At 41.9% G+C, this 27,518-nt stretch overlaps 1 protein-coding gene across 1 annotated transcript in view; it reads left to right on the forward strand.

Annotated features, from left to right (window-relative positions):
* Positions 1-27,518, forward strand: part of TRAPPC9 (trafficking protein particle complex subunit 9) — a 655,570-nt gene that overhangs the window by 272,571 nt on the left and 355,481 nt on the right. The window contains exon 20 of the mRNA XM_075920070.2: positions 10,658-10,811. Coding sequence (XP_075776185.2) covers positions 10,658-10,811 — 154 coding nt within the window. The remainder of the gene's footprint in view (positions 1-10,657; positions 10,812-27,518) is intronic.

A 27,518-nucleotide genomic window follows, 5' to 3' on the forward strand; every position in this document is an offset into this window, starting at 1 on the left:
TGAAATTTAAAGATTGGCAGAGTAAGCAAAGCTTACCTAGAGCTCTTTGTGTCTGGGAAATGTGCTCTAGGTGTCACAGCTAAATACAAGGTGGAATAGATTGATTAGCATATCTAGTTAACATATGTTTCAAGGGACCATTCAAAGTGAAGTGACTTTAACAAATCTCCAGTCAGAGCAGGGAAAGGAATGAATGTAGGGCAAAGGCAGCTGGTGGGGGGAGGAAGGGAGAAGGAGTTGTCAGTGGGTTGTAGATTATTAAAATAAACCATGTATTTACTGCTTCTGTTCACTCCATGATTTGTAATGACTAGAAAAGTTATGAATTTGAGCTTTTTCTAGACACTAAAAACATAGGCTGATTCGAGGCACTGGATATATGGTTTATTACAACAATCTGTTACCACTAACAGTTCCCTCCCCTCCTACTTTCTCCCCCCCCCACTCTTGCATCCCTTCCTCTTCAAGGGTACGTCTACACTACAGCGCTAATTTGAACTAACTTAGTTCGAATTAGTTAATTCGAACTAACGCGTCTAGAACTAAAAACTAGTTCGAATTAGCGTTTTGCTAATTCGAACTAGCGCGTCCACACTGATTGGACACAGGGGGGGCATTTAAGGGTGGCTGAAACCGGTTCTGGCAGGGCATCAGGTCAGTAGTTGCTTTGTGTGGCTGCTGTCTGAGGCTATCTGAGGCTTGTGCTTAAAGGGACCCCCCTGGACAGCCGGTTCTCAGCTTTTCCTGCTTCCTTGCCAACCTCGCCGAGGGACAGCAAAGCGTTGGTCTCTGTGCCCGTCTGTGTCGGTGCTTCCCTTCGGGGCCGCTGCCGCAGGTGGAAACATGGAGCCAGAGCTCGCCCTGCACCTTCTGGTGCACTTTCTGGACTTGCTGCTGCAAGCCTGCCACCAATGGCTCGAGGCTGCCTGGCACCTCCTGGGGGGCCGTGGAGGAGCCGCGGCGATGCCCCGGCACCGGCATGCCCCGCCGCAGCTGGCGTCTGGACACCAGCACCGACTGGTGGGACCGCATCGTCCTGGAGCGCTGGGAGGACCAACAGTGGACCCAGAACTTCAGGATGAGGAGGGACACCTTCCTGCAGCTCTGCGAGTGGCTCGCCCCGCTCTGCGCAGAAGGGACACTCGCATGAGGCCCGCCATCCCCCTCCAGAAGCGGGTGGCCATTGCCCTCTGGAAGCTCTCCACGCTGGACAGCTACCAATCGGTCGGGAACCAGTTCGGCGTGGGGAGATCCACCGTCGGAGCGGTGCTCATGCAGGTATGGCACTCGTCGGCCACTGCGCGGGGGAGAAGGGGGGCTGCGAGGAGGGGATGGGCCGCCCCAGGGACAAAGGGGGGGCGGGAAGAGGCGAACGCGCCCCGCACCGGAGCGGTCGGTCTGTCCCGGCCGTACTACACGCCGCCAGGGGGGTTGCTTTCAGGAGTGGAGCGCGGGGCACTGCCAGGGCACGAACGCTCCCAGCCACCCTGGCGCCCCACTGATTGGCGCTTTGCTGTGTCTCTCTCCGCAGGTGGTCAAGGCCATCAACCGGGTGCTGCTCCGCAGGGTGGTCCGCCTCGCCGACCCGGATGCCGTCATCCGGGGATTCGGCGCCCTCGGCTTCCCCAACTGCGGGGGGGGGGGGCCGTCAACGGGATGCACATCCCCATCCATGCCCCGGAACACCAGGCCTCCCGTTACGTGAACCACAAGGGGTACTTCTCTGTGATCCTGCAGGCCGTGTGTGACCACCGGGGCCAGTTCATGGACATTAATGTGGGCTGGTCTGGCAAAGCACACGACGCACGGGTGTACCGCAACTCCTCCGTGTGCCAGTGGCTGCAGGACGGGACCTTCTTCCCCGACCGCCACATCAGGGTCGGGGACGTGGACATGCCCGTCTGCCTGGTGGGGGATGCTGCCTACCCACTGCCGCCGTGGCTGATGAAGCCCTACACGGAGCACCTCAATCCCTCCCGCCTTGCCTTCAATGCCAGGCTGAGCAGGGCCCGCATCGTGGTGGAGGGGGCCTTCGGGCGACTGAAAGCCCGCTTTCGGTGCCTCCTCACCTGTCTGGACCTGGCCGAGCACAAAATCCCTCCCTTGGTGGCAGCATGTTGTGTGCTCCACGATTTGTGTGAGCGAAAGGGGGAGGCTTTCCTGCCAGCCTGGATGGCTGAGGCTGACCGCATGGCTGGACACTACGGTCAGCCCCGCACCGCCGCCATCCGGGAAGCCCAGCGGGGGGCCGTCCGGATCCGGGAAGCCCTGCGGGAGAGCTTCCAGGTGGAGGAGGAGGACTGACCTCTCCCTTGCATGCCCCACTGGGGCCTTCTTCCACCATAGCCCCCTTCCCCTTTCCCCTCCCTACCTACTGTCAAATAAAGACACCTGTTTTTCAAACAAAAACGTCTGTTTATTTCACATAACTGGGGTGGGGGGAGGGAGGAATGAAGGTGGGAGAGGGGAGGGGGAAACCTGGGACGAGGGAGCTGGAAGGGGAGGGAAGGGAGGAAGGGAAAGGAAAGCTCAGGGGTGGGAGTCCGGCTGCCTGTCCCGTCTCGCCACACTGCGGGTCCGGGGGCGTCGGTGGGGAATGGTTGTGGAGGGTGGGGCAGGAGGGATGGGGGGTGTGGAGGAAGCAGGAGGGGGAGCAGCAGGGGGAGCAGGAGCGGGAGCAGGAGGAATTGGGAAGCGGTTGAGCAGGCTCTGGAGGTGGCCTCGCAGGGCACGGCCCTGCTTCTCCAGGGCCTCCAAACTCCTCCGGCACAGCCTCAGGTCCTCCTGGACCCAGTGGTCCTGGAGACGGAGCTGTTGCTCCAGGAACTGGAGGTGCCGCCTCTGGTAGTCCTCCTGGTTCCTGGCTCTTCTGCTTGCCCGGGCCCAGGCAGCTGCTGCAGGCGGGGTGGTGTGCCCTGCAGGCCCAGGTGCTGCGGCTGTGGTGCAACAAGACCAGCGGTCAATTACCCCAGGGGCCCAGGTGTGTGAAACCCAGCTCCCCTCTGCAAGGTCAGGGCCCCTGCAGGATCCCCAGCTGCTGCTGCGTGGTGGGCAAGGCCCAGGCGCACGGTCCCGGGGCTCCCTCTCGCCCCAGCCCCCCGTACACATAAGGGGAGCACAATGGTACTCACAGGTGGACGCCTCCCCGGCCTCGGACGACACAGGCGAACGGCTCTGTGGGGTGCCTCGGGGGTCCCAGGTCCTGGGCAGGCTGCCGGCAGGCTCCTGGCTCTCGGAGCCTTCCTCCTCCTCCGTCTCCTGGAGCGGTCCCTCTGCCCCGGGGTCTATCACGTCCCGGGGGGCAGGGACGGCATGAGCCCCCAGGAGGTGGTCCAGAGCCTGGAAGTGGGGGCAGGCCTCCGGGTCAGCCCCTGGCAGGCAGGCCCGGGAGTAGGACTGCCGCAGGTCTTTGATTTTGCAGTGCACCTGCTCCCGGGTCCGCTGGTAGCCTCTGGCGGACAGGCTGTCAGCCATGCGGCCGTAGACGGCCGTGTTCCTGTGGCTAGTGCGGAGATCGTGGACATTGGAGGCTTCCCCCCAAACCTGGATGAGGTCCACGATCGCCACACTTGACCAAGCGGGTGCCCGCCACTTGCGTCCCCGGGCAGGCTCCTGGGAGCCGCCAGGCTGGTCCTGGGGAGCAGTGGAGGGCTGGGTGGCATCGGGTGGCTGGCTCATTTTGTGGCAGGTGCAGCGTCTGCTGGTTGGGTGCTGGCAGCCTTGCAACTGGCACAAACTGTGTAGCCACCCCTTGGCCCCTTAAGGGCTCTGGGGTCGGGAGGGGGGCAGACAAGTTTGCCTGGTGTTGGCCAGAGTGGCCACCAGGGCAAGCTGGGAAGGGCTAGCCTCCCACTAGTTCGAATTAAGGGTCTACACAGCCCTTAATTCGAACTAGCTAGTTCGAACTAGGCTTAATCCTCGTAAAATGAGGTTTACCTAGTTCGAACTAAGCGCTCCGTTAGTTCGAATTAAGTTCAAACTAACGGAGCGCTAGTGTAGCGCCTATGAAAGTTAGTTCGAACTAACGTCCGTTAGTTCGAACTAACTTTGTAGTGTAGACATACCCCAACACTGTTGACTGGAAGGCTGTTAATGGGCCAGTTCACTGTGAATGATACTTTGAAATATGCATTAACTACTGCTAAATAATCTGATCCATCTCCACAATGCAGAGAAGATCTACTGAGATTGAAGGACAACAACTGGGGTACTCCTGAAGTCAGCCAAAAGTTTTGTCTCCAGACAAAGTGAAGTGGAAGAGCCTTGTAGATGGCCTATGCTCCACCTGGAGTACAAGGGTTTTGTAGTAGTAGTATCTTGTATTTAGCTGTGGCACCCTGAGTATTTTTCCTGGATCTGAAGACGATCTCTCTATGTAAGCTCAAAAGTTTGTATTTCTCACCATCAAAAGTTAGTCCAGTAAAAGAACCTACGTCACTCACCTTGTGTCTGTTTCATTGTTTTGCAGTGGAAGGACCAACTTGAAACTAAGTGGCGTACATTCCCCACGTACATCTTCTATACTTTATTTGGTGACATCTTAAAACAGTCATTTCAAAACTAAAACATCTTTAAATGCTTGGTGATAAGCATAACAGTGCACACTCAATGATATTCAGAACCCATTGGTTCATCTATTTGTTGAGGCAGTGGTAGACACAGCTAGTGACGTAGTTGATGAGACAAGGCATTCTGCAGTGGAGGCACAGCCTCAGTGTGTGTATCTATAGATTTTCTTGATGTACCTGTGGTCTTCAGGGCATTTCCTTTTTATATATATTTGAGCTCCAGTAGATTCAAGCCTTTTATTTCAATAAACATTGAGGAGTAAGTGGTAAAGTTTTAATGATACAATACCAATAAAGTGACAGAACTTGGTATGAATATTTTTTTGTAATAGGAGCACTAAAAGATCATGTAATGTAAAAATATTTGAAAGTTTCTTTCCTTTATCATGGCTTTTGAACATGCTGACTCTTTCCATTTCCTGCACCGTGTTGAACTGTTCCTGTTGTTTTTTCTTCTGTAGATTACAGTATAGGATGTTTTTCCCTCAGTGGCGTTACTTCATCCTTAGGGTTTATAACATTTATTCTCAGGATGCTACTATATTATGATACCTGTTTCCCTTGATATATTGTTGTCAGTGCAATATATCTCAGATATACGAGCATAGGTACAAGTATTGCTTAAAATGGGTTGAAACAGGACTGGGAGCTTTTGCCATAAAAACCAGTGAGGATGAGTAATTCGAGGGCACTACTTATTCAACTAGGCAGAGAAAGAAAAGATTGTCCTCTCTTTTTATTAGTGATGGGTGATCTGTGCTTTTCTCACTCACTATTGTTTACAAGTTCTACAGTCTCACAATGGATGGATCCCTGGTATTGAGAAGAAAGACAATGAAATATTAGGATACTTAAATTAAAATAAGAAGACTAATGAATGGAGCTCAGGGAGGGTCTCATAAATTCGATGTGATTTGTCAGTTTAGCATTACCATTTTATATTTTGTAGAAGGCACTGCAGATGAATTCCATGAGGAGCATTACATATTAAGCAAAATGTTGTTATTAACAGCAATTTATCATGGATACTAATTTCATTACAAAGCACATACCCCCAAATAACTCAAATCTCCTTCTCTATCTTTTATATTTTGTGTATCTTTTCTTTAAATTAAATGATAATGTCTTAATAGTTTGTCATTTACAATGTAATTGAGCTGGTTTGCCTAAAAAAGCTTTTTGTGTCTATTGAGCTTTTCTGAATCATGCCTACAAGTTTCGTACAGCCCTTCTCAAAAGGATTTGGCCACATTATACTCATTAGCATTGATATATTTCCACAAAATAATGCATTTTACATGTTAATGAGCAGAGTGATAGTTTTGCAAATGTGCAATCCTGAAGTCATCAAAGCATTTGAAGAATGTTTTTGGTTCTCTTTACTGTCTTAATGCAGAAGGATATTTGTTAACTTCCTTTGAAATGATGTGATCGCCTAAGCTTGTAGGCAGCTGTCCCTATTGTTTGGTTTCCCACCTTTATAGTCCCTTTGCCCCAGCAGGAATTCTTTGTGTTCAGTTCAGATTTTTTCTCATCTTGAGTGGAAAAGTGCAAGTATCAAAGATCCAACTTCCATCAGGTGGCCTGGTCACATTTCCTGGCTAGCCATAACCCGGGCTACAGGAAAAACAAGAATATTCAGGGGTCATTGGTTTGAATATGGAGCCCTAATATTTTTGGAATATCACTAAGGACCCTCTAGGTTTATAAAGAGATTCACGCTTCATGTTTCTAACTTCACATACAAGAATTATACATACACATTTTTCCAAAAAGCATCTTGGAGTTACACAAATCCATAGCCATAAGCCAATTTCCATGAAGCATAGGGTGGCCATGACAATGTGATAAGGCTAAATAAAACATTCCTTTACATTATAATTTTTTCACTAGCATTTAAATGTTTTGATAGTTGTGGCTATGGAGTGTGGCAAGTATGGCAATGTTAATGCTGTTAGTGCTGTTTATCTTAGGGCTCTGTTAGCTGCAATAGCACAATGTGCAGTTGGCTGATTCAACAGACTTCAGTGTTGTTTGTGAAAAGAGACCACATTCTTGATTCAGTGAGAGGTGCTTGGCTTGGTTTATGGTCTACAAGTACAGTACTGGTGCCCCATAGGAGCTACAAGTACACTATTACTTGCATGCTTGCAAGCAGGTACCAGTTAAATCAACGTACTGATATGTTGTCCCCTTGACCAGTTATAGATGCCCATTTTATTACTTATACTTTTATACATAGATACAAACTAGTTAGGTGTCACAAGCCAAGCGCTGTTAGTTAACACCCTTGTACTTTGTATCTGCTAATTGAAACAAAACCTACTCATCTGTTATTCCACCCTTTTTCTATGAGGGATTGATCATGTGTTTAGAGGGTCGTTTTTTGTACAGTTACCTGAGAACTCTGAGTCATCTTCTACCATTCTCTGAGGTCAGAAATATTGACTAACACTTAGTATACTGCTGTTTATTCAAGGCTGGGTCTACTCTGGTTCATAGACTTTGCTTCACACTGTCAGTTATGCTAGGGCTCCAGACAAGTCTACGATGGTGAAATTCCTATTCACTGGCAGTGGTAGGTTCAATAACTGTGCCACCATCAATTTCTAGCTCCAGCTATGCTCTATGACTATGGAGAAGAATCATGGAGTATTAACATTTTCTTCTGTAAATCAGCTTTCATTTAATTTGATGCTTGGTGCTATTCTCTGGGTCCCTATTTCCACCTCAAATTTTTATTACTTTAAGTTACTTCTTGTATTTCTAGATGCCCCACTGCTTTGTCTTACATCCACCAATGGCCAAAAAATACACTGAATACTCTGAAATAAATATTTTATTATAGAAAACATTTTCTATTTTGTATGTTTATCAATAAAGTATAGAAAACATCACATCCAATAAACATTCCTCCAACAAAAAAAGTAAATGTTTATTTCAGTTACTTCCATTATTCTACATTTGTCTATCTTAGTATGTCTATAAAAATATTTCCCCTTTTGAAATTTGCTGGGGATACAGAACAGAAACTAATGTAGTTCCCTCCGATCTTTGGAAATGTACGTGGCACTCCTGCTCTTGGGTGAGTTGTTATAGAAATGATGCTAAAAGCTGGTCTCTTTTATTCTGTCTTGCCTTAAGTTCAAAGTCACAGCAGTCATTCATTCTTTGTTGTTGTCCAAAGTAGTGTATTTTAATTCTTTACTAATTAATTTTCTATTGTAGTCCATTTTAGAAATTGCTTCATGTTCATGATACTTTGACAGGAAACACATTGGATTCAGGAAAACCTATTTCACACTACATTCTGGAAGTGTAAATTCTTGTTTTGTCTAATTGTTGTTTATAGTTTAACTGATTGTTTAGCACTCACTAGACCATAATATTATAATTCGTTTACATGACTCACCATATGTTTGATAAAGCAATTATTTTTCTAATTGTTTGTTTGTATTACTTACCATGAGATTTTGAAAATACTGTCTGGTAGTGCCTGAGATGCCTTGAGAGATGCTGCAGCTATGGGCTTTATAAGTTTTCCATAAAAATGTTTTATTATACAAAATCTGCAGGGCTGCATGAGAATTGGGTAGTTTTATATGCAGTTACCTTATGTGCATGAACAAAAATATGTTTTGCATGTACAGCATTTGTACGTTCATGTTACGAACTTTGGGAAGGTGTGTGTGTGTGTGTGTGTGTGTGTGTGTGTGTGTGTGTGTGTGTGTGTGTGTGTGTGTGAAGCTACTTTTGGTGTAGTCATGTTAAACAGCATGTCCACACCCTGGAGTCATTTAATCATGTTATAAATTGACTTTTTGGAGTGTGAGGTCCTCATTTGTACATCTATATGATGGCCGTGCTAATATTTAGTGGCATTTTCATCATTTTAAGTAATGGATTGCATAAGTAAATGTTTTGAAACAAACAAAAGGTAACAATGTGCTTTGCACAGTTTGTCAACGTGTCAAAATTAATGTCAAGGGCACACTTTCATAGTCCTACTTTTTTACTTTTTGTTTTTCTTTTACATTTACTTGGTTAGAGGGGATAAGTTGCTAGAGTGTAATTTTTCTTACTAGCATACTCATATTTCAAGCAGCATAGATTTATTTCAATCAAGATGATGTAAATCACCTGTTTTAATCATGATCTACATGAACAGCAGTAAACCTTGATTTAAATAATTATTTTCAGTTTTTTTGCATTTGTACATCCTGGATATTTTTCTAAAGCAAGTTGGATTCTCTTTGCTAGTAACGATTAAAGCATATTGATTTGCAACTAAATATAGCCTTTGCACTAAATTTGTTACTTCCTTCTCCTAACCAGGATGATACACTATCTGTACTCTTTTATTTAAGCAGTTATGTAGCTTAAGTTTCATTTATTCAGGTTCTTAAATTTTATATATTTAGTTTATGAAACTGTTATTTATTATTTACTGTACTTAAACGTTAAACACTTTTTTGCTGATTTGTGTCAAGTCCTATTGTGTGGAAATTCAATGAAAAAGCAGAGAAGAACATTTTAATTTTTTGTAGGGATATGAGCGAGTAGATGATTAACCAGTAAGCCTAGGCTTATCAGTTAATTTAGTTGACTACTCACATTCTCCCCCCTGCTGCCTCTGTAACAGAGACCGTAAGAGTGGTGAAGCAGAAGTCAGTGCTGGGGGGAGCCAGCTTAAAGGCTAGTTCCCTCTAGCACCTGCTCTATGGTGCTGCCTATCCCACCTCCCAGCACTGCCTCTGATAGAGGCAGCAGTGAGGGGGGAGGAAGGGCAAAGGAAGATGCTACAGGCCCTGGTTTGTTGTGGGCAAAGGCTGTTTCGCGGTAGCAGCCTCTGTCTGTGGCAAGCCTAGACCTGCCACTGGCAGAGGTTGCTTCATGGAAGCAGCCCCTGTCCACGGCAAGGATGTTGGGGGATGTCTGAGCTCCTCATGGACAGAAGCTGGCAGAGAGGGGCTGCTGCCGGAGCAGACTCTGTCCATGGCCAGCCCGGGTCGCTGTGGACAGTCTGCTTCGCAGCAGCCTTTCCTGCCTGCCCCAGTAGTCTGTCTATAGGTGTTTGGGCCCCCAGCAGACAGGAGCTGCTGCCTCTGTATCAGAGGCAGCAGTGCAGGATGGCAGGCAGCTGGCTCATATGGGGAGCTGTTTTTTAGACTGGCTCCTGGTATCCTGTACTGCTGCCCCGACACAGAGGCAGCAGCATGGGATGGCAGGGGGCTCCCCAGGTGTTGTCTGGATGGCACTGGCTTCCAGCCCCGCCCCCAGGGTCTATAGAATAGTCAACTAACCGTAAAGAATTCATGTGGTTAGTCGACCATTCTGTTGCCCACTATCAAACTGATTTTCTTTTTTATTAAATAGCCCTAGATTAATGTTTGGATACCTAGTAGAAAATATTTTACAATATTTGCTTCATTTAAAGCTAACAGATATATTAAGCAAGTATTGTCTGTAGTTGGTGAATTGAACTGATTATTGTTACCATGATGCCTTTCAAGACTTTAGAATTAGTAGATCTCATCCTCTCACAGTTAGTTTTGATTCATAGACTACAAGTTTTCCTTTCTTTTCAACTCCAAAGTGGTTTCCTATATTGGAATTAAGTCATTGAATTTAATTGAAGTAAAATAAATTGAAAAATTGAAATGAAGTATTCTCTCCATGCAGTCAAGTTTTAATGGTATAATCATTTGTCCGAATGTTATGTTATTGCATGGCATGTTTCTTTAGCACTTTTGAAGATTAAGTCCTGCTAGCAGGTGTTCTGGTGTCAGATTTCTTGAGCTGTTGAGGAGCCACAGTGATGTGAACAAGCTTCAGAGATGAAGGAACCCCCACTGTTTTCTTATAGTACCAATATGGAGCTTTGATCATAACTTGCTTTTTTAATAGTCTGTACCATAAATCATTATATTAATGCACCATTAGAATCAAGATTTACTCTTACTGAAGCAATATGTAATACCTTTGTCTTGGTCTGGGAAAACTCTGTAAAATGATTTGTGGGAAAATTGTCCTGCAACATTGCTGTATTGAGAATTCTTTTCTTTTCTTTCTTTCTTTTTTCACCTCAGAATGGCTATCCAAGTTGACAAGTTTAATTTTGAGAGTTTCCCAGACTCCCCTGGTGAAAGGATACAATTTGCAAACCCAAAGCAACTGGAAGAAGAGAGACAGCAGGCGAAAGGTTTGGAGATCAACAGCAAGTTGGACGTTTGCTGGAAAATAATATCCTTTAATAAATGCTTGAGATTTTTATATAATATATATCTCAGCCCTATGACACATTTTATTTCATAATTTACATCACCATTTCACAAGGCTATGGAAAAGGAAAACAATTAGAACTTAACATAATTATAGACTTGTTAAAACTGCACTATATTTTATTTAGATTTTTCACGATGTTCAGGTCTTAATATAATGGTTGTCTTAATCTGAGTCATATGGGCACGCTGCAAATACCGTCTGTTTTCCTAACTTTTGGGGAATGGAGAACAGTGAAGGTTGATGTTATATAATATTAAATTAATTTACTCCAAAAGCAAAGTCTGCAAAATGGCAATTAAATCATGATTTAGCTTTTAAAATGTTGAGAGTTGTTTTTTAAAGTTGTGCTTAGAATCATAGAAATGTAGGGCTGGAAAGGACATTGAGAAGTCAAATTCAACCCCATACACTTAGGTAGGATCAAGAAAACCTAGACCATTCTAGATAGGTGTTCATTTAGCTGCTCTTCAAATCCTTTAATGATGGGGGTTGCTCTCTGGGAGGTCTTTTCCTGACCTTAAATACTGTTGTTGTTTTTTTGTTTGTTTTTTCAAAAATCTAACCTAAATTTCTCTGCTGCAGATTTAGCCTATTAATTTTTGCCCTGCCTTCAGTGGACATGTCTTTTTATAAGAACCCTGAACATATTTCAAGACTAATTTCAGGTATTCCTCCATAGTCTTCTTTTCTTAGGACTAACCTTTTATCATTTTTGTGGCTCTCCTCTATTATTTCTGAGTTTGTTGATAAGTTGTCAGAGCAGAATAAAGATCAGTTTCGACCTTGGATTTTGGAGGGTCAGTTTACAGCTTGTGCATGTTTCCAGGCAGCCATAGATGCTGCTGATACTGCCTTACCACTGCAGTCTTTGTGAAACATTCATCCTGGCTGCACATTTCTGGCATTCCAGATGAGCTGCAGAGTACAATACAGATTTATCTTTTGAGGTGTATAAGTTGTTTTCTGCCAAAACAGTCAATGCTTTGTGGACACTGAAAGACTCTTCGCATACAACTCTTCATTCACTAAGAGTTTACACTCCAGCTAAGAGAACAGTTTACCCCGTAATCTTATTCCACACCCTCTTTCTGGCCTTGTTATGCACGGAAGAGAATGTTAACACTTGTTGATGTCACTGGTCATCTTTGGTTATGACAGAAAACTGCAGCCTTGAAATACTCATTTTGACTTTTCAGTTGAAGACCTCTCTCTGATTATATTTCCTCCCTTTGGATCGTGCCTTTCCTCTTTTTTTACTATGCTTTGGAAAACATCTCATAGAACAAACTTCAATGCCAGGAGAGTCTTATCTTCTAAAGGAGAGGTATTACACTGTAGCCTTCCTTTCTGAAATCCTCAAGTGCAACACAACAACAGTGAATGCCTGGTTCAGCTCTTGGAACACATGGATGTATGTAAGTTTGAATGCCAGAATTTTGTTACCATTTGCAGCCAGGCTCCACTCAGTGTACAGCAGAACATCAGAGACATGAACAGTTCACAAATGGAGATTGTCCAGAACTCTGAAATGTTCCTAATTATGAGCAAAAAGATATGGTGGTTCTTTCAAAAATGTATAACTGAGCATTGGCTTATTTTACTGTGCAGAAGAAGAATGTAAATTAATGGGTTCGTGAGGTGTGGATTTGAATGCAGTTAGCTTGGTGAGGGAGGTTTCATGTTTGGGGTACTGAGGCAAGATGGGAAGGTTTTATATATGTGTGTGGGATTGTCGAGGGATAACCTACTCTTGGAGGTCCTGCGACCTTACTCTGCTTTGACTGGGTGACTCGCCCATTACCATGTCACTTTATAGGCTGGCTCTGCAGCCTCAGTTCATACTCATGATGCCCTCTGTTCAGGGCATTACAGTCTAGTGGCCCAAGTCTACAGCCTAGTCCAAGAGTGGCCAACCTAAACCAGAGAAGGAGCCAGAATGCTGCTTCCTCCTCCAAAAAGAGATTGGAGGACAAAGGCTTTCTTTTCAATCACAGCAAAATAATTGTGTATTAAATAAATCAATATATTAGAGGGTCATCAGTGTTGTGCAATAAATATTAGCAGGTCATCCTGGACTTTTGTGCCCACTACTGACCCATTTCTTTCATAATATCCTAGCCCAAAAGTGTGCTCTGTTGATGTAATGTTAGGCTGTAACCTGTTGGTCAGTCCACAATATTATGTGGGGTTTTTTGGGGAATAGATATCAGAGGACTCTTCCTTTAGGATGTGGTGTCCATGGAACTGAGTGGTCAAGATGCGAGAACTAGCAGTGAGGTGTTCTCAGAAAATGTATCTAGCATAGCTCAGATTCTATACTGGTGGGCTTTAAACAGAGATCATTTTTTGTCTGACCTTTTAGGTCAATTGTATTTTGAAGGAGACAAGCAGTCTGCAGACCCCACCTGTATGTGTAATTAGTTAATCTATTGGTATATTTCAGAGACCTCTGCATTTGAATTATTAATTTTAGGCTGAGAGTGTTTTAGCAGAAAATATGACACTGTTGATAGGAATGTCTACTGAGTGATATAAGCCTTGAAGTTAACTCAGAGAGGTATTTACAACAATGTAATAAGTAGTGACTGGTGAGAGTCTAGATGTGCTTGTCTTTGCAGAAAGGTCATTTATGCTGTGAGATTTAACTTTTTTGTGGATTAAGTTCAGATTAATTTGCTGAAATGTTCTATTAACCCTGCTTTTTATGCTTGGAAGTGTATGTGAGAGAGATTTGTACATTAGGGAACAATGTGTGAATAATTTTCCTTGAACTAATCAGACCTGTTCTATAGCAAAAGGGAAAAAATATGGAGTCTCTATGCAATGTTCAGTTTCTTAGAAATGAATATAGTTTTTCTACAAACATATGCAATGAAAGTTGGGTAATAAAGGAGCCATTATAGCTAATATTACACATGATTCATCATAACGGACATTAATGGCACAGGGTAAAGCTCTTAATGTTGCCTTATGTCAAACAGTTTTACATTGAAAAACTGTAGCTTTGTGTGTGTTGCATATGGCATAAATAAAAAGATGAACTCACTTCTTTATATAATTTTAAGCAAGCTGCCATTTGGGTCCTTTAGAGATTATATTTCTTGAATTAGAATGTTGTAACAATCATAATCTGTTAATATTTTGTGGTGGTGTAACACAATAAAACCAAAAGATTATATTTTGTCACTAGAGATGTCTGCAAATCACATTGGTGTAAGTTAAAGACAGAGTTGCAAACATCTCAGGGTAGAATTTGTCCCACAGTAGAGATAGTATTAAGTTAACTAATCCAATCAATGGCAAACATGATTGCTCTGTTCTGTGAATTTTCTAGTGCATTGTCTAGTTGAGCTTTCAATGTTTCAAGTTATGAGGTTTTCACTATTTCATTTGGGATAATATACCCTGGTCTAATATTCTAGAAAGAGAAAAAATATACCCAATATTCAATTCAAACTTTGTTGTGGGGGGGGGAGAAAAATAGACTCTCTTGTTAGAAAAAACCTGACTGCTTTGCCATTTCACTTTACAAATCTGCAAAGTAATTTTATCTGAAGAATCTTATGAAGATTATAGATATATTGAGATGATTTACAATAAGGAAGTCAGTATTTTTTTTAAGCATCTGGTAATGACATATGGCATCAACAGCAGTTTGTTGCTGTAATTCAGAATTTGAGCAGATGGAACACTCAGATTTCAGGTGGCTATCATCTTCTGTGTATGTATTCTGCCAGAGTTCTGAAGATGAGCCTCTGTATATTCATGTTCCCTGTCTAACTTCTTCAGAGTCTTAGGTTAGGAATTTCCAGATTAGCAGAAAAAACTAACGCTCTGCAATGAGAATATAAGAACAGCCAGAGTAGATCAGATCAAGTATCCAGTTAGCCATTACAGGTCAATGAGAGGTCCTTCCCTCATGACATGACAGCTTAATTGCATAAGAGCCTTTGCGAGGCACCTTACCAAAGACTTTCTGAAAATCTAAATACAGTATATCCACTGAATTCACCACAAACTTGTTGATCCCTTCAAAGAATTCTACTAGAATGGAGAGGCATGATTTCCCTTTACAAAAACCATGTTTACTCTTTCCCAACAGATAATATTCATCAATGTGCCATATAATTCTTTTATTACAGTTTCAATCAATTTGCCTGGCTTACCAGGATCACTTCTGGAGCCTTTTTGTAAAATTGACACACATCAGCTATTTTCTAATCATCTGATACAGATGCTGATTTCATAGAATCATAGGACTGGAAGGGACCTCAAGAGGTCATCGAGTCCAGCCCCCCGCCCTCAAGGCAGGACCAAGCTCCGTCTACACCATCCCTGACAGATGTCTATCTAACCTATCATTTAAATGATAGGTTACATACCCCAGTTAGTAGTTGTGCAATTTCCCATTTGAATTCCTTTAGAACTCTTGGGTGAATGACATCTGGCCATGGTGACTACTTATTGTTGAATTTATCCATTTGTTCCAAAACCACCTTTAATGACACCTCCATCTAGCACAGTTCCTCATTCATTTAGTTTTTCCACAATGGTCTTATCTTCCTTTAATGCTCCTTTAGCATCTTCAATGTCCAATGACACCATTGGTTGTTTAGCAGCTTCCTGTTTCTGGTGTACTTAAAATTGTTTTGCTGCTACTTATTTAGTTTTTGGGGAGCTGTTCTTTAAATTCCTTTTTGGCCTTCCTAATTGTATTTGTATACTTCACTTGCCACTGAAATGTTTCTTAGTTTCCATGTGGTTTTTGCAGTTTTAACTTTTGGCACTGTATCTTTTAATTTCTTTTTGACTAACTTCCTCATTTTCTGAAATTAAATGCTACTATGGTGGACTGCTTTAATGCCTCCCTCCCTACAGGGATGTTAAGTTTTATGTTACTGTAACTATTGTCAAGCAGTCCAGCTATACTTGCCTTTTGGACTAGCTCCTGTGCTCCATGTAGGACTAAAACAAGAATTGCCTCTCCTCTTGTGGCTTTCAGATCGAGGTACTCCCCGAAGCAGTTATATAAGGTGTCAAGAAACTTTGCATCCTTTCCTAAGGCAACATGTAACCAGTCAATATGGGGATAGTTGCCCCCGCCCCATTATTATTGAGTTTTTTATTTATATAACCTCTCCAGTCTCCCTGAGCATTTTACAGTCACTCATACCATCCTGGTCAGGTGGTCATTAGTATAGCCATACTGCTGTATTCTTGTTTAAGCATGGGATTAATATCCATAAAGATTTAATAGAATCATAAAATACTAGAACTTGAAGGGACCTGGAGAGGTCAACAATTCCAGTCCCCTGCCCCTCATGTCAGGACCAACCACTGTCTAGATCAAAATTATTTGCTTCTGAGTTATCAGTGACTCAGAAACAGGTATTGTCATTTTTGACAAATTGCCACTCCTCTTCCCCTGTTGTCCACTCAAGCCTTTTCTAAATAGGTTATAACAACTGATTTTAACATTCCAGTTATACATATCTTCCCACCAGTGTTCAGAAAAAGTTGGTGTGGTAGTTGCTTTGTTTTTCAGAAGATGTGTAGCAAATTTGAAGAAAAGTCTTAAGTAAACCTGTTTTTTTAAAGGCAGAAGACATATATATAACTTAGTACATTTAAGTTATCTGAATCAAATGAAACATTTATTATTAGCTGAGTCAGTGGCATTTTTTATTTCTTTTCATCTAGAATTCTACCTTAGAATATTACTTCTGTTGCATTTGTTTCTTTTCCCAGCATTTGTTTGTGTGTGTCTGTTTGAGTTCACTCACATCAGTCTGTTAGCAAATCAAATATAGTTTGCAGCTATGTGTAAATATTTTAAAACAAAATAATTGTATCCACATTTTGAACTCAATAATATTTTATATTACTTAGAGATGCACTTTTAAAACTGCCACTACACTAATAGTGCATCATGCATTTCAATATTTATTTTCTTTAAATAGTACTCTTACCAAATTTTCTCAGTTTGCACAAGTCAAAAAGCGATTTCTTATAAATGACCAGGTCTGCATACCCAACCTATGATTTGAAACTCAAGCTATGTTCTTTTTGCTTCTTTACGCGTTTTGTAATAAAGATTGTGCCGTGGGAATTCAGCTGACAATTTTGTTGATGCTGCAAAACGCAAATTTTACTTCACATTTCCGTAGCATTGCTTAGTCAATATAGCTATCAGTTGGAAAGACTGGTTTGTCAGTGAAAAAGACGGAGAAGATGTTGGGGGGGGGGAGAACGTAGAGAATAGGCACTTTTGTTACATTGGTACCACTTTTTTGCTTGTTGTTTTTATATAAGAGCATGACGGCCTCACAAGGGATGGGTCAGACCAAAGGTCCATCTAATCCAATATTTTGTCTTCCAACAGTGCCAATGTCAGGTGCTCCAAAGGGAATGAATAAACAGGTAATCATGAAGTGATCCATTCCCAGCCACTCATTCCCAGCTTCTACGAACAGAGGCTAGGGACACCGTGTCTGCCTATCCTTACCTGATAAAATATAATCATATAATAAAATCTTGATATAAATTCAATGTTGATTTGCACAAACAAAACAAAACAACTCCTCCCAAAACACAGAAGATTACTAGGGGGCTGCCCCTTGCTCGCTATACTGGCTAACTCCACCCCCTCTGGCCGCAGCAACCCCCTGCTTGCTACACTCACTAACTCTCCTCTCTCTGGCTAGAAAGGAGAAACTTTTTTTTTATATATATAGTGAGATAATTATGTGTTACCAGCTAATGATAAATATAATTGAAGCATGATCTAAAATTTCCTGCTTCTAGGAATTCTGGAAACAGTTCTGAAGAAAAAAGTCACTTTTGCATTGAGATGCATAGTTATGCTTTGTGGGGTGTCTCAGTCTCCGTATATCTTACATCATACATTGATTAATAAGAGGGTTGGCCTATTGTATTTTGAAGGGTAGGTCTCATGTAATTGCATTTGTCCAGATGCCTATTTAGTATAATATTCCAGTTGCTTCCAAGTATTACAAGAATGTTTTTTATTTGAAAGAATGTCAGATATATCTTGGAAAACTTCAGAATCGCCTCTGCTTTAATTGTAAACACTTCATAGAGTTAATTTTTTAAATGAAACGGTCATCAAGAAGAAATTACCTTCATCCAACATGAGATTGAGTCTCCATACTCCAAAATGTTATACTTTTTGTCAATTAAGATGGCATGCCTCTGGTCTTAGAATTCAATGACAAGCGATACTTGACACTTACCCACATCTTGTTTTATTCTATTAGCATCTATTTCTGCTAAAGTAATTTCCTACAATAAATCTATTTGTCACTTTTTTGCTCTGAGGTGTCTTAGGATTCTAATTTTTTTAGAAGGTTAGATCTTCTCACATTCCAGGCACACATGCTAAGAAAATTAATGGAAAAGTTTTAAAACCTATATTAAGATACACATCTTTAGAATAAAATTATATATCTTTCTGTTGATATTGAAAAACCACATCTCAGAGGTATGTTCTATATTTATACATATTAGATACTGGTTAGTTTTGAATGAATTTGTGCATTGTTAGCACTCTAAAATGTATTTGTAACAGAAAACAATTAATAGACTTTAAAACAAGCCAGTGTTGTCATGGACAGATCACGGATGGCTTCTGATCCATCTACTCTTCCCCTCCTTACTTTAATAATAGTCTAAGCATCTGTAAATGCAGATAAATTTCACGTAAAAAACTACCCTATAAAAAGCATTGGGTGTTCTAAGAGAAGTTTTTATATATAGAAGTTTTTATGTATACATGTATAAGAAGCAGTTATCAATGGTTAACAGTCATCCTAGAAGGGAATAGTAAATGAGGTGCCGTAGGGATCAGTTTTGGGATCAGTTCTGTTCAATGTCTTCATCAATTATTTAGATAACAACATAGAGAGTACAGTTATAAAGTTTGTGGATGATACCAAGCTCGGAGGGGTTGCAAGTACTTTGGAGGGTAGCATAATTCAAAATGACGTGGACAAACTGAAGAAATGGTCTGAGATAAATAGGATGCAATTCAGTAACAAATGCAAAATACTCCATTTAGGAAGGAACATCCAATTGCACGCATACAAAATGGGAAAAGACTACCTAGGGAGGAGAAGTGTGGAAAGGGACCTAGGGATCATAGTGGACCACAAGTTAAATATGAATCAAGAGTGTGACACTCTTGCAACGCAACAAAACAAAACCCCCCGCACATACATTATTCTGGGCTTCATTAACAGCTGTAATTCTTCTCTACTTTTCCATGATGAGGCCTCGAGTGGACTGTTGTGTTCAGTTCTGGGTGGCACATTTCAGGAAAGATGTGGACAAATTGGAGAAAGACCACAGAAAGCAGCAAAAAATCATTGAAGATCTAGAAAACGTGACTTATGACGGAAGACTGAAATAACTGGCTTTATTTAGTCTGGAAAAGAGAAGATTAAGAGGGGTCATAGCAGTTTTCAAGTACACAAGTTTTAAGAGGAGGAAGGAGAAAAAGATGATACTCTTAACCTCTGAGGATAGGATAAGAAGCAATGAGCTTAAATTGCAGCAAAGGAGGTTTTGTTTGGAAATTAGGAAAAACTTCTTAACTCGGTCAGGGTGGTTAAGCATTGAAATAGATTGCTTAGAGAAGTTGAGGAATCTCCATCATTGGATATTTTTCAGAGCAGGTTAGACAGACACCTCATCTATTGGGTATCGTCGAGACAGTGCTTGGTTCTACTGTGAGTGCAAGGGCTGAACTTGATGACCTCTCAAGGTTCCTTCCAGTTCTGTGATTGAGAAAAACATAAGAAAGCCATACAAGGTGAGATCAAAGGTCCATCTGTCTCAGAATTCTGTCTTCCATTAGTGGCTAAAGCCAGGCACTTGAATGGGAACCAACAGAACAGGTAATCAAGTAACCCAACCCTTTTCACCCATTTCCAGTTTCTGTAAAACAGGCTAGGGACATCATCCCTGCCCATGCTGGTTAATAGCCATTGATGGACCGATCCTCCATGGATTGATCTAATTTTTGGAACCCTGTTATAGTTTTGATCTTCACACCATACTCTGGCAATGAGTTCCACTGCCTGACTGTGTGTTGTGTGATGAAACAGCTTCTCTTGGTTTGCTTTAAGCCTCCTGATTATTAATTTCATTTGGTGACCTTTAGTTCCACATATATGTAAATTTACAACTAATTTGGTAGATCAAATATAAATTAGTACTTAATATAAATATGAAAATACAACAATATAAACTGTGTAATCATAGTCAGTTCTCTTTGCACAAATTGAATAATTAATACTATGTAAAGTTTAGGTTATTGCAGGATTGAGCAGTAATTTTTGATTGACGCCCACTCCAAGAATTTGGTAAGTCATCAAGGGCTGCACTCTTCTATATAAATGGAGAAGGTGTGGGAATTTGCTGGGATTAAATTTGGATGCAGAAGAGTACGCAGGGTGGGGTGGGGTGGGGATGCAGGAGGTGGTGTTGGGTCTGGGAGGGAATTTGGGTGAAGGAGGGGGTTGGGCCTGGGATAGGAGATTAGGGGATTGGGATCTGTGTGGGGGGGGGGGAGGGGTGCAGCATCTGGGAGGCAGAAGTGTAGGGGGGCATGCAAAGGGTGGTCGTTGTTGCCTGGGGTAGGGGATTGTAATGTAGGAAGTGAGTGCAGGCTCTGGGAGGAAATTGGAAGTTGGGGCAGGGATGGAGGATGGAGTGCAGAGAACTGGGGTGAAGGGGAGGATTGTGACCTCAGCGAGGGAGAGTGTGAGGTTCCAGGTGCAGGCTCTGCCTAGAGGCACTTAGCTTAGATTGCTGCTAGCCAGCAGGATCACTGCCTGGTGTACCCCCACATGCTGCTCGAACCAGCCAGCAGCAGGGACCATATGCATTTCTGTGTACCACATGCCCTTTTGAGGGGGCCCTTTGTGCAAGGTCCAGGCAGCACCCATTGTGTGTTTTCCAGTCAGTGGGAGCTGTGAGATTGTGCTGGGGTTAGGGACAGTGTGCAAACCCTTCTTCCCTCCCACAAGTAGAAATGCACAGGATCCCACAGCCAGCCTCTTTGGACAGCATGCTGGGACGTGGCAGACAGGGAGCCTGCCCCAAGGTCCTGCTGGGTTACGGGACAGTGGTAGGCCATATCCGGCCTGCAGGCCATATTTTGCTTGCCCCTAGGTAGTAGCCTTATTTACTTTTTAGTATGTGAACTGTTCCAAGTGACTTGTGGTTATGGTAACATAATTTATCAATGGCAGAGTTAGTGAAGGGATTGTGTTGAGCAATGTAAATCATGATAATTAGAGTAGGTAATGCTTCTAGCAGATGGGCTATAAATCCCTGCTTTGTGTTAAATTTGATCTATACTGAGCCCTGTATGGGATTATTTTTTAATCTCACTCCTGTCTCACAATAGCTACTTCCTTTATTATTATCCCACTCCCTTGATCCTGCAAGGGAGACTGATTGCATGTGTGCATGTGAAACTGAGGAGAGATTTAGTGTTTTCATGCAAATTACCACAGTCTGGGTCTTCTGCCCACTCACTCCCATCCATAACAAATTTTACCTCCTCCTACTATATGGAAGAAGGTCCTACAGAACTCACAGGATCCCAGTCCCATTGCAAGGCTGTACTCTGTGCATTTCTGTGCTATACAGTTGTTGTTCTGTTCCAAAGCAGAACAACAGAACAGTGCAGACTAGCTGGTTATCTGCTAAGAGGTGGAAGATTGTACGTTACCATATTTACAAGCCAGGAGTCAGGCCAGTTTAGATACTAGGAGATGAGACTCCAAGATAAGTGATGGGGCTAAATGGAGTGTCAGAAGGCAGGCAGGACCAAGAGATCAGATGCAGATAGTGAGAGCAGCCCTAAGCAGCAGGAAGGAACCCAGTTCTATGGACAACTGTCTGTTCCTGTGATTTTAAGTAGAAAATGAGAGCAATCAGGACAGCTAGCATTCTGTCTATTACATTGAGGACTGGAGTCCTCTGTCAGAGTTAAGCTTCTGTTATGACAATTATTAGTAAGTTAGTGGGTGGCAGATTGGAACTTACTAGCTCCTAAGAGCCCTTTGGTCTAGGGTTCAATATCTGGGTCCCTGACAGGTATATTTTTAAACCCATTCTGCTATTTTTTTTTTAGTTAAATCTAATCTCAGCCTTGGAAGTATCTGCCTAGCTTCTGAGTTGAGGCAGCAAGGGTTGCAAAATCTTATGAAATCTGCTAAATCTATAGTGAATTTAGACAAGTACTTTATGCTGTATTTGATATTGGTCCTCCCCAGGACTTGCTTTATGCTTTTGAATGCAGCACTCTTTTTGTTAAGCTTAGATGAGAAATTACAACAACAACAAAAAATGTTATGGCCTTTGGATGTAAGGTTTTTAGTTTTTTGAAAAATTCAGTAGCATTACTTAAATTCACTGACTTGAAGATGGGTTTGGGCTTGTTGGACTCCTGCCTTGTAGTAGCAGACACTCCATTTGCCCTTCCAATATATGCCCAATATACGGGACAATTGGGGTATGTCTAGACTACATGGCTCCATAACGGAGCCATGTAGATGAGTTTACTAGACATTGGAAAATGAAGCGGCGATTTAAATAATCGCCGCTTCATTACATCAAAATGGCTGCTGTGCTGTGCCGTGCCGATCAGCTGTTTGGCGACACAGCGGGGCAGTCTGGACATGCCACGGTCAACAAGGGAAGCCTTTGTCGACCGCTCCAGTATGCCTCGTGAAATGAGGTTTACCGGAGCAGTTGACAAAGGATTACCTTGTCAACCGCAGAGTGTCCAGACTGCCCCGTTGTGCCACCAAACAGCTGATCGGCACAGCGTGGCGGCCATTTTGATGTAAATGAAGCGGCAACTATTTAAATCGCCGCTTCATTTTCCTATGTCTAGTAAACTCATCTACATAGCTCCGTCGACAAAGCCATGTAGTCTAGACATACCCTTGGGGTCCAATTAAATGTGTATGGGAACACTTTCAGTCTGGACCTTCCGTAGTGCCCAAGAAGTGAAGGCTTTTCTTTGAGATCTGTTTTCTAAGCTGTTACATTTTTCTTCCAGTTTGTCTAGTCTGTTTTCAGGCAATAGTTTCTTCTTCAATTTTACTAGTTTCAAGGGCAGTCCTTTGGAGGTTTTTCCCCCAAACTGAGGACTTTTAACAGGGTTCAAAAAAGAACTAGATAAACTAATAGAGGATAGGTCCATTAATGGCTATGAGCCAGAATGGGTAGGAATGGTGTTCCTAGACTCTGTTTGTCAGAAGCTGGGAATGGGCAACAGGGATGGGATCACGTGATGATTACCTGTTCCGTTCGCTCCCTCTGGGACATCTGGCATTGGCCACTGTCAGAAGACAGGATACTGGACTAGATGGACCTTTGATCTGACCTAGTATGGCCATTCTTGTGTTCTTATGTTAAGTAAAAGCCCAAATAGCTCACATCACATGCGTGTTTAGAGAGATTATTAATTAGGGATCTGATTAAAAATGTTAACCAGTTACATTATAGGTTTAACTGGCCTTCTGTGATTTGCCTGGTTGGGCTAGGGCAGCCTCCCACCTGCAGTGGGCCTAGTCACACTAGTGCTGCTTCCAGCCTATGATGCACGATGTTGCTCCGTCTGGTCTAGGTGGGGCAGGGGCCCACTGTGCCACAGATGGAGGCTTGCTCCGGCCAGGCTAGCTGCCAGTTATCCAGTTACCTCAGTAAACATGCTGGTAAGACAATGCTTACAGGGTAACCAGTTACCCCTTTACATCCTTACTACATATATCTTCTGAGATTGCATCCGGTCAGTCTGAGAGAGATTCTTGCTACAATATCCTAGGCTATGTTTTGCTATGCGCTTGTAGTTTCTGCCTTCAGCTGCTTAGTTGAGTCAGGCTGAGATTTTTTCCTTGCCTCTCATTGTTTCACTGGAATCCATATTCAGTAGTTCACCCAGAGACTGGTTTAAACTTTTATGACAGAAACTTACTGTCAATTTGCTGGGAAAGTAATTGGGACTAGGCAGACATCTTCTGCTTGGGTATCATGTGACTTCCTGATAGTGACAGTAGGAAAAAAATGCATTTTTGGGGATTAAGATTAAGTTTTGTTGATAACAATATAAATTACATATCCTTTCACTTATACGGGCCATTTAAAAAGAAGACGAGACAAAGTAATAGAAAATGCTTTGTTATATTCTAGCATTAATAGGGCAATGTTTTAAACAGCTTAATATATCTCTTCCCTCTAATTTCTGTTTCTTTCTACCCTGGTGTCTATTTTGATCAATTTCAGAAATAGTTTCCATTTGCATGCAGACCGTTTTTCTCTTAGGGTAGTTTTGTGACTTTAAAAATGCTCAATAAATACTTATATATAGTTGTCATGTACTTTGTAATAAATCTGCTTTACTGCCCATTTTTTTCCTCAAAGAAAAAAAACTTCAAATGAGGTTTCATTGGTACATTTGGCTGATTGAGATCAGCAAAGTGAGTTCATCTTGTTTTTCAGAACCTAAACAAGTGCCTTTATGAAGATCAAAACAGCACCATAATCAGCTTTTCAAAAGTTCAAAATGCAAATGAGAAAACAGATTTATGGTAAACAGTGTTCATTAATCATTTAAAACAGTTTTTCATTAGTATAATTTCTATTTATGAAAATTTGCTAATTTATTTATGCTAAAGTAGGACTGGGATGCATTCATCCACCTGTATTTATTCATACAGAAACTGACAAGTGTGACATAAAAAACATCTTAAATATGTCTGAGGTAAAACACTGCACAGAAGATAGAAAACAATTAACGGATTTAAAACTAAAAACAATTTGATAAATCTGTATCAAATTCCTGTTTAGCAGCACATTTCAAACACAATATTCAGCAAGTTATGCTTTAGTCATATGTGTTTTCTGAACAGGAATTATACACTGATAAGTTAGGTTAGAGTCTAGGAAGCATTTTTTTTCCATAGGGGATATCCATAACTTGTTCATTCAACTATTTGAGATTTTCAACATAAAAAATTGTGCATTATATCCTCCCTCTCTCTTAAGAGAAACATTAAGTTTCCACTGTGACAAGTTACTTTTTAAAAATCGCATCATAGCATGAAATATTTGTTGCATCTGTGGCTCTAGATCAATTTTTTTGAGTGTAGAAGCAAAAAGCTCGCCTTTTAAACTGTCAGACCTGCAGGCTCAAATTGGAATCTGGAAGTTAAGCTTATTTCATTCTAGCTGATTCATGCATTATGTACAATAAAGTTTTTGTATTTGGAACTTACTTAATATATCTGTTGAAGATGGATAGGACGGAAGAGGGTTCTGTTTATTCTCATCTATTTGTAGTCTGCAGCAGTGTTTCCTCTAATTTTCCCCATACATGTGCAGAATTAATTTTGTTATGCATACCAGTTTAGAGGTGATGTCTCATTGACTTATTATCATATGGCCTGAATCAGAATTGTGTCCTATAGTTAGTTGCAAAACTCAATGTAGAGAATTTTTATAAATACCTATATTCTTAGACTATTAGTCAGAAAGTTTATAGCATAGTACAGAGTATTTTTCTCCCTGGCTGTGGACTCTCTCCTCTAGCTCCAGGACTATGTCCAGAGATTCAGGAATTGTATCATGCCCTCAATCCTTCATGAATGCTGTGCCCTTCTGAGTTTATTATTTAGGTCTGAAGGAGTGCTCCATGTTAGCTTGAAAACTTGTTCTTATCAACAGATAAAAGATGAATAAAAAAAATTGGCACTCATCTGGGACCGACACTGAGATGGTAGTCCACAAATTTGCACCCCGTGTTAGTAGTTGTATCAGCTGCATGCAGAATATTTCTGCTAATTATTGCTGGGTACTACATAACCAGCAGAGCTATAAGACAGTGATTTGGATTCTATTCCTTCTTGGTACATCATCAATTAAAAAAGTTTACCCAGTGCCAGAAGGGCTTGACATAGTTGCACAGATGTAAGTGAAGACATAATTTGACTCTTAGCAACTTAGTTGTTAGTGATACTAGATGCTTTCTTTCATATGTATCTTGATGGCCGTATTGAAGCTTGTTTGTAGTTCTGGGAGGTCAATGAGAGAAATGGGAGGCCATTGACTTCCTTTACTCCTTGTGAGGAGTAGGATTTCTGGCATCACCAGAGCTCGCTCAGTGTTCAATTTAGTGTGTTTCTACTAGTTTGGCAAAATTGATCACTAGAAAATTGACTACCACAGCACTGATCTTCTCCATAGTGGCCATTAAAGCTTCTGCGGGAATGCAGAGAGGAACTGAAAGATATTATAAATAAAAGGCAGGTGGTAGCCAAAATAGTGCTGTAAGTTGCAGTGGATCTGGCCTTTTGATCCATGGCCACAGCTATTCCTGCTTGCATTTGGGATTTCGAAAGAAGCCTAGGTGACTGCAGAGAATCTACTCTTCGATGGCATGGAGTTCTTCAGTAGCTGTAAGAATGAAGTACTTAATTTCTTGAAGAATTTGAAGGAGACATTGTGATTCTTGGTTATTCTTGGTGCCTTATTGGTACCAGCTTCCTGAATGACAGAGAACGCCCTCTGTTTTATTAATCTCATACCAAATTCCAGTAGTAAGGATTTTTCTCACATTGGGTTAAGCCATATGTTTCCATGTACTTCCTTGATGCCACTTGATGGACTTCATCTTAGGCTGGCTCAGGTCAGTTTACTTCCTGAGCAATCATTAGATGACCAAGTCAGTCTTACCCATCTCACATTTTGGTGGAACTGATCTGAGGGAACAGTTTGCTGGCCTCCTCCAAAAAGGATAACCCACTTACCTCTAGGGCAACTGGACACACTATCCACCTTTCACAATCGTCTGGCACCTTCTACACCTTCCTCCATCACCATGGACAGAGGGGTATTGGACATTATCAAAAATTGTTACTGCATCCCTTTTTTGTTTATTCCTCCAACCCACCCCACCTTCATCCCTCTTCAGGGACCATCTAACGAGAACATCTTCATCCAGAAGCTCAACCACCTGCTTCCACTGGAATCAATAAAACCTGTGCCCCAATGTCAGAGAGGGAAGGGATTCTACTCCCATTATTTCTTTACAACAAAGAAAATGGGAGGATGGAGACTGATTCTCAATTGAAGAAGACTCAGTCACTACATATATGACCTCAGTGGTTCAAGATGGTCACCCTTGATGGGCAAACCGGGCAAATTAGTCGAAACAATAGTAAAGAATAAAATTGTGAAGCATGTAGAAGAACATAATTTGTAGGACAAAAGTCAACATGGTTTCTGTAAAGGGAAATCCTGTCTTACTAATCTATTGGAGTTCTTTGAAGGGGTTAACAAACATGCGGACAAGGGGGATCCAGTAGATATAGTATACTTGGATTTTCAGAAAGCCTTTGACAAGGTCCCTCACCAAAGGCTCTTGTGTAAATTACATGGCCATGGGATAAGAGGGAAGGTCCTTTCTTGGATTGAGAACTGGTTAAAAGACAGGAAACAAAGGGTAGGAATAAATTGTAAATTTTAAGATTGGAGAGCGGTAATTACTGGTATCCCCCCAAGGGTCACTCCTGGGACCAATCCTTTTCAACTTATTCATAAATGACCTGGAGAAAGGGGTAAGCAGTG

The sequence above is a fragment of the Pelodiscus sinensis genome, chromosome 2 (assembly GCF_052426305.1).
Source record: "Pelodiscus sinensis isolate ZL-2025 chromosome 2, ASM5242630v1, whole genome shotgun sequence".
NCBI lineage: Eukaryota > Metazoa > Chordata > Testudines > Trionychidae > Pelodiscus > Pelodiscus sinensis.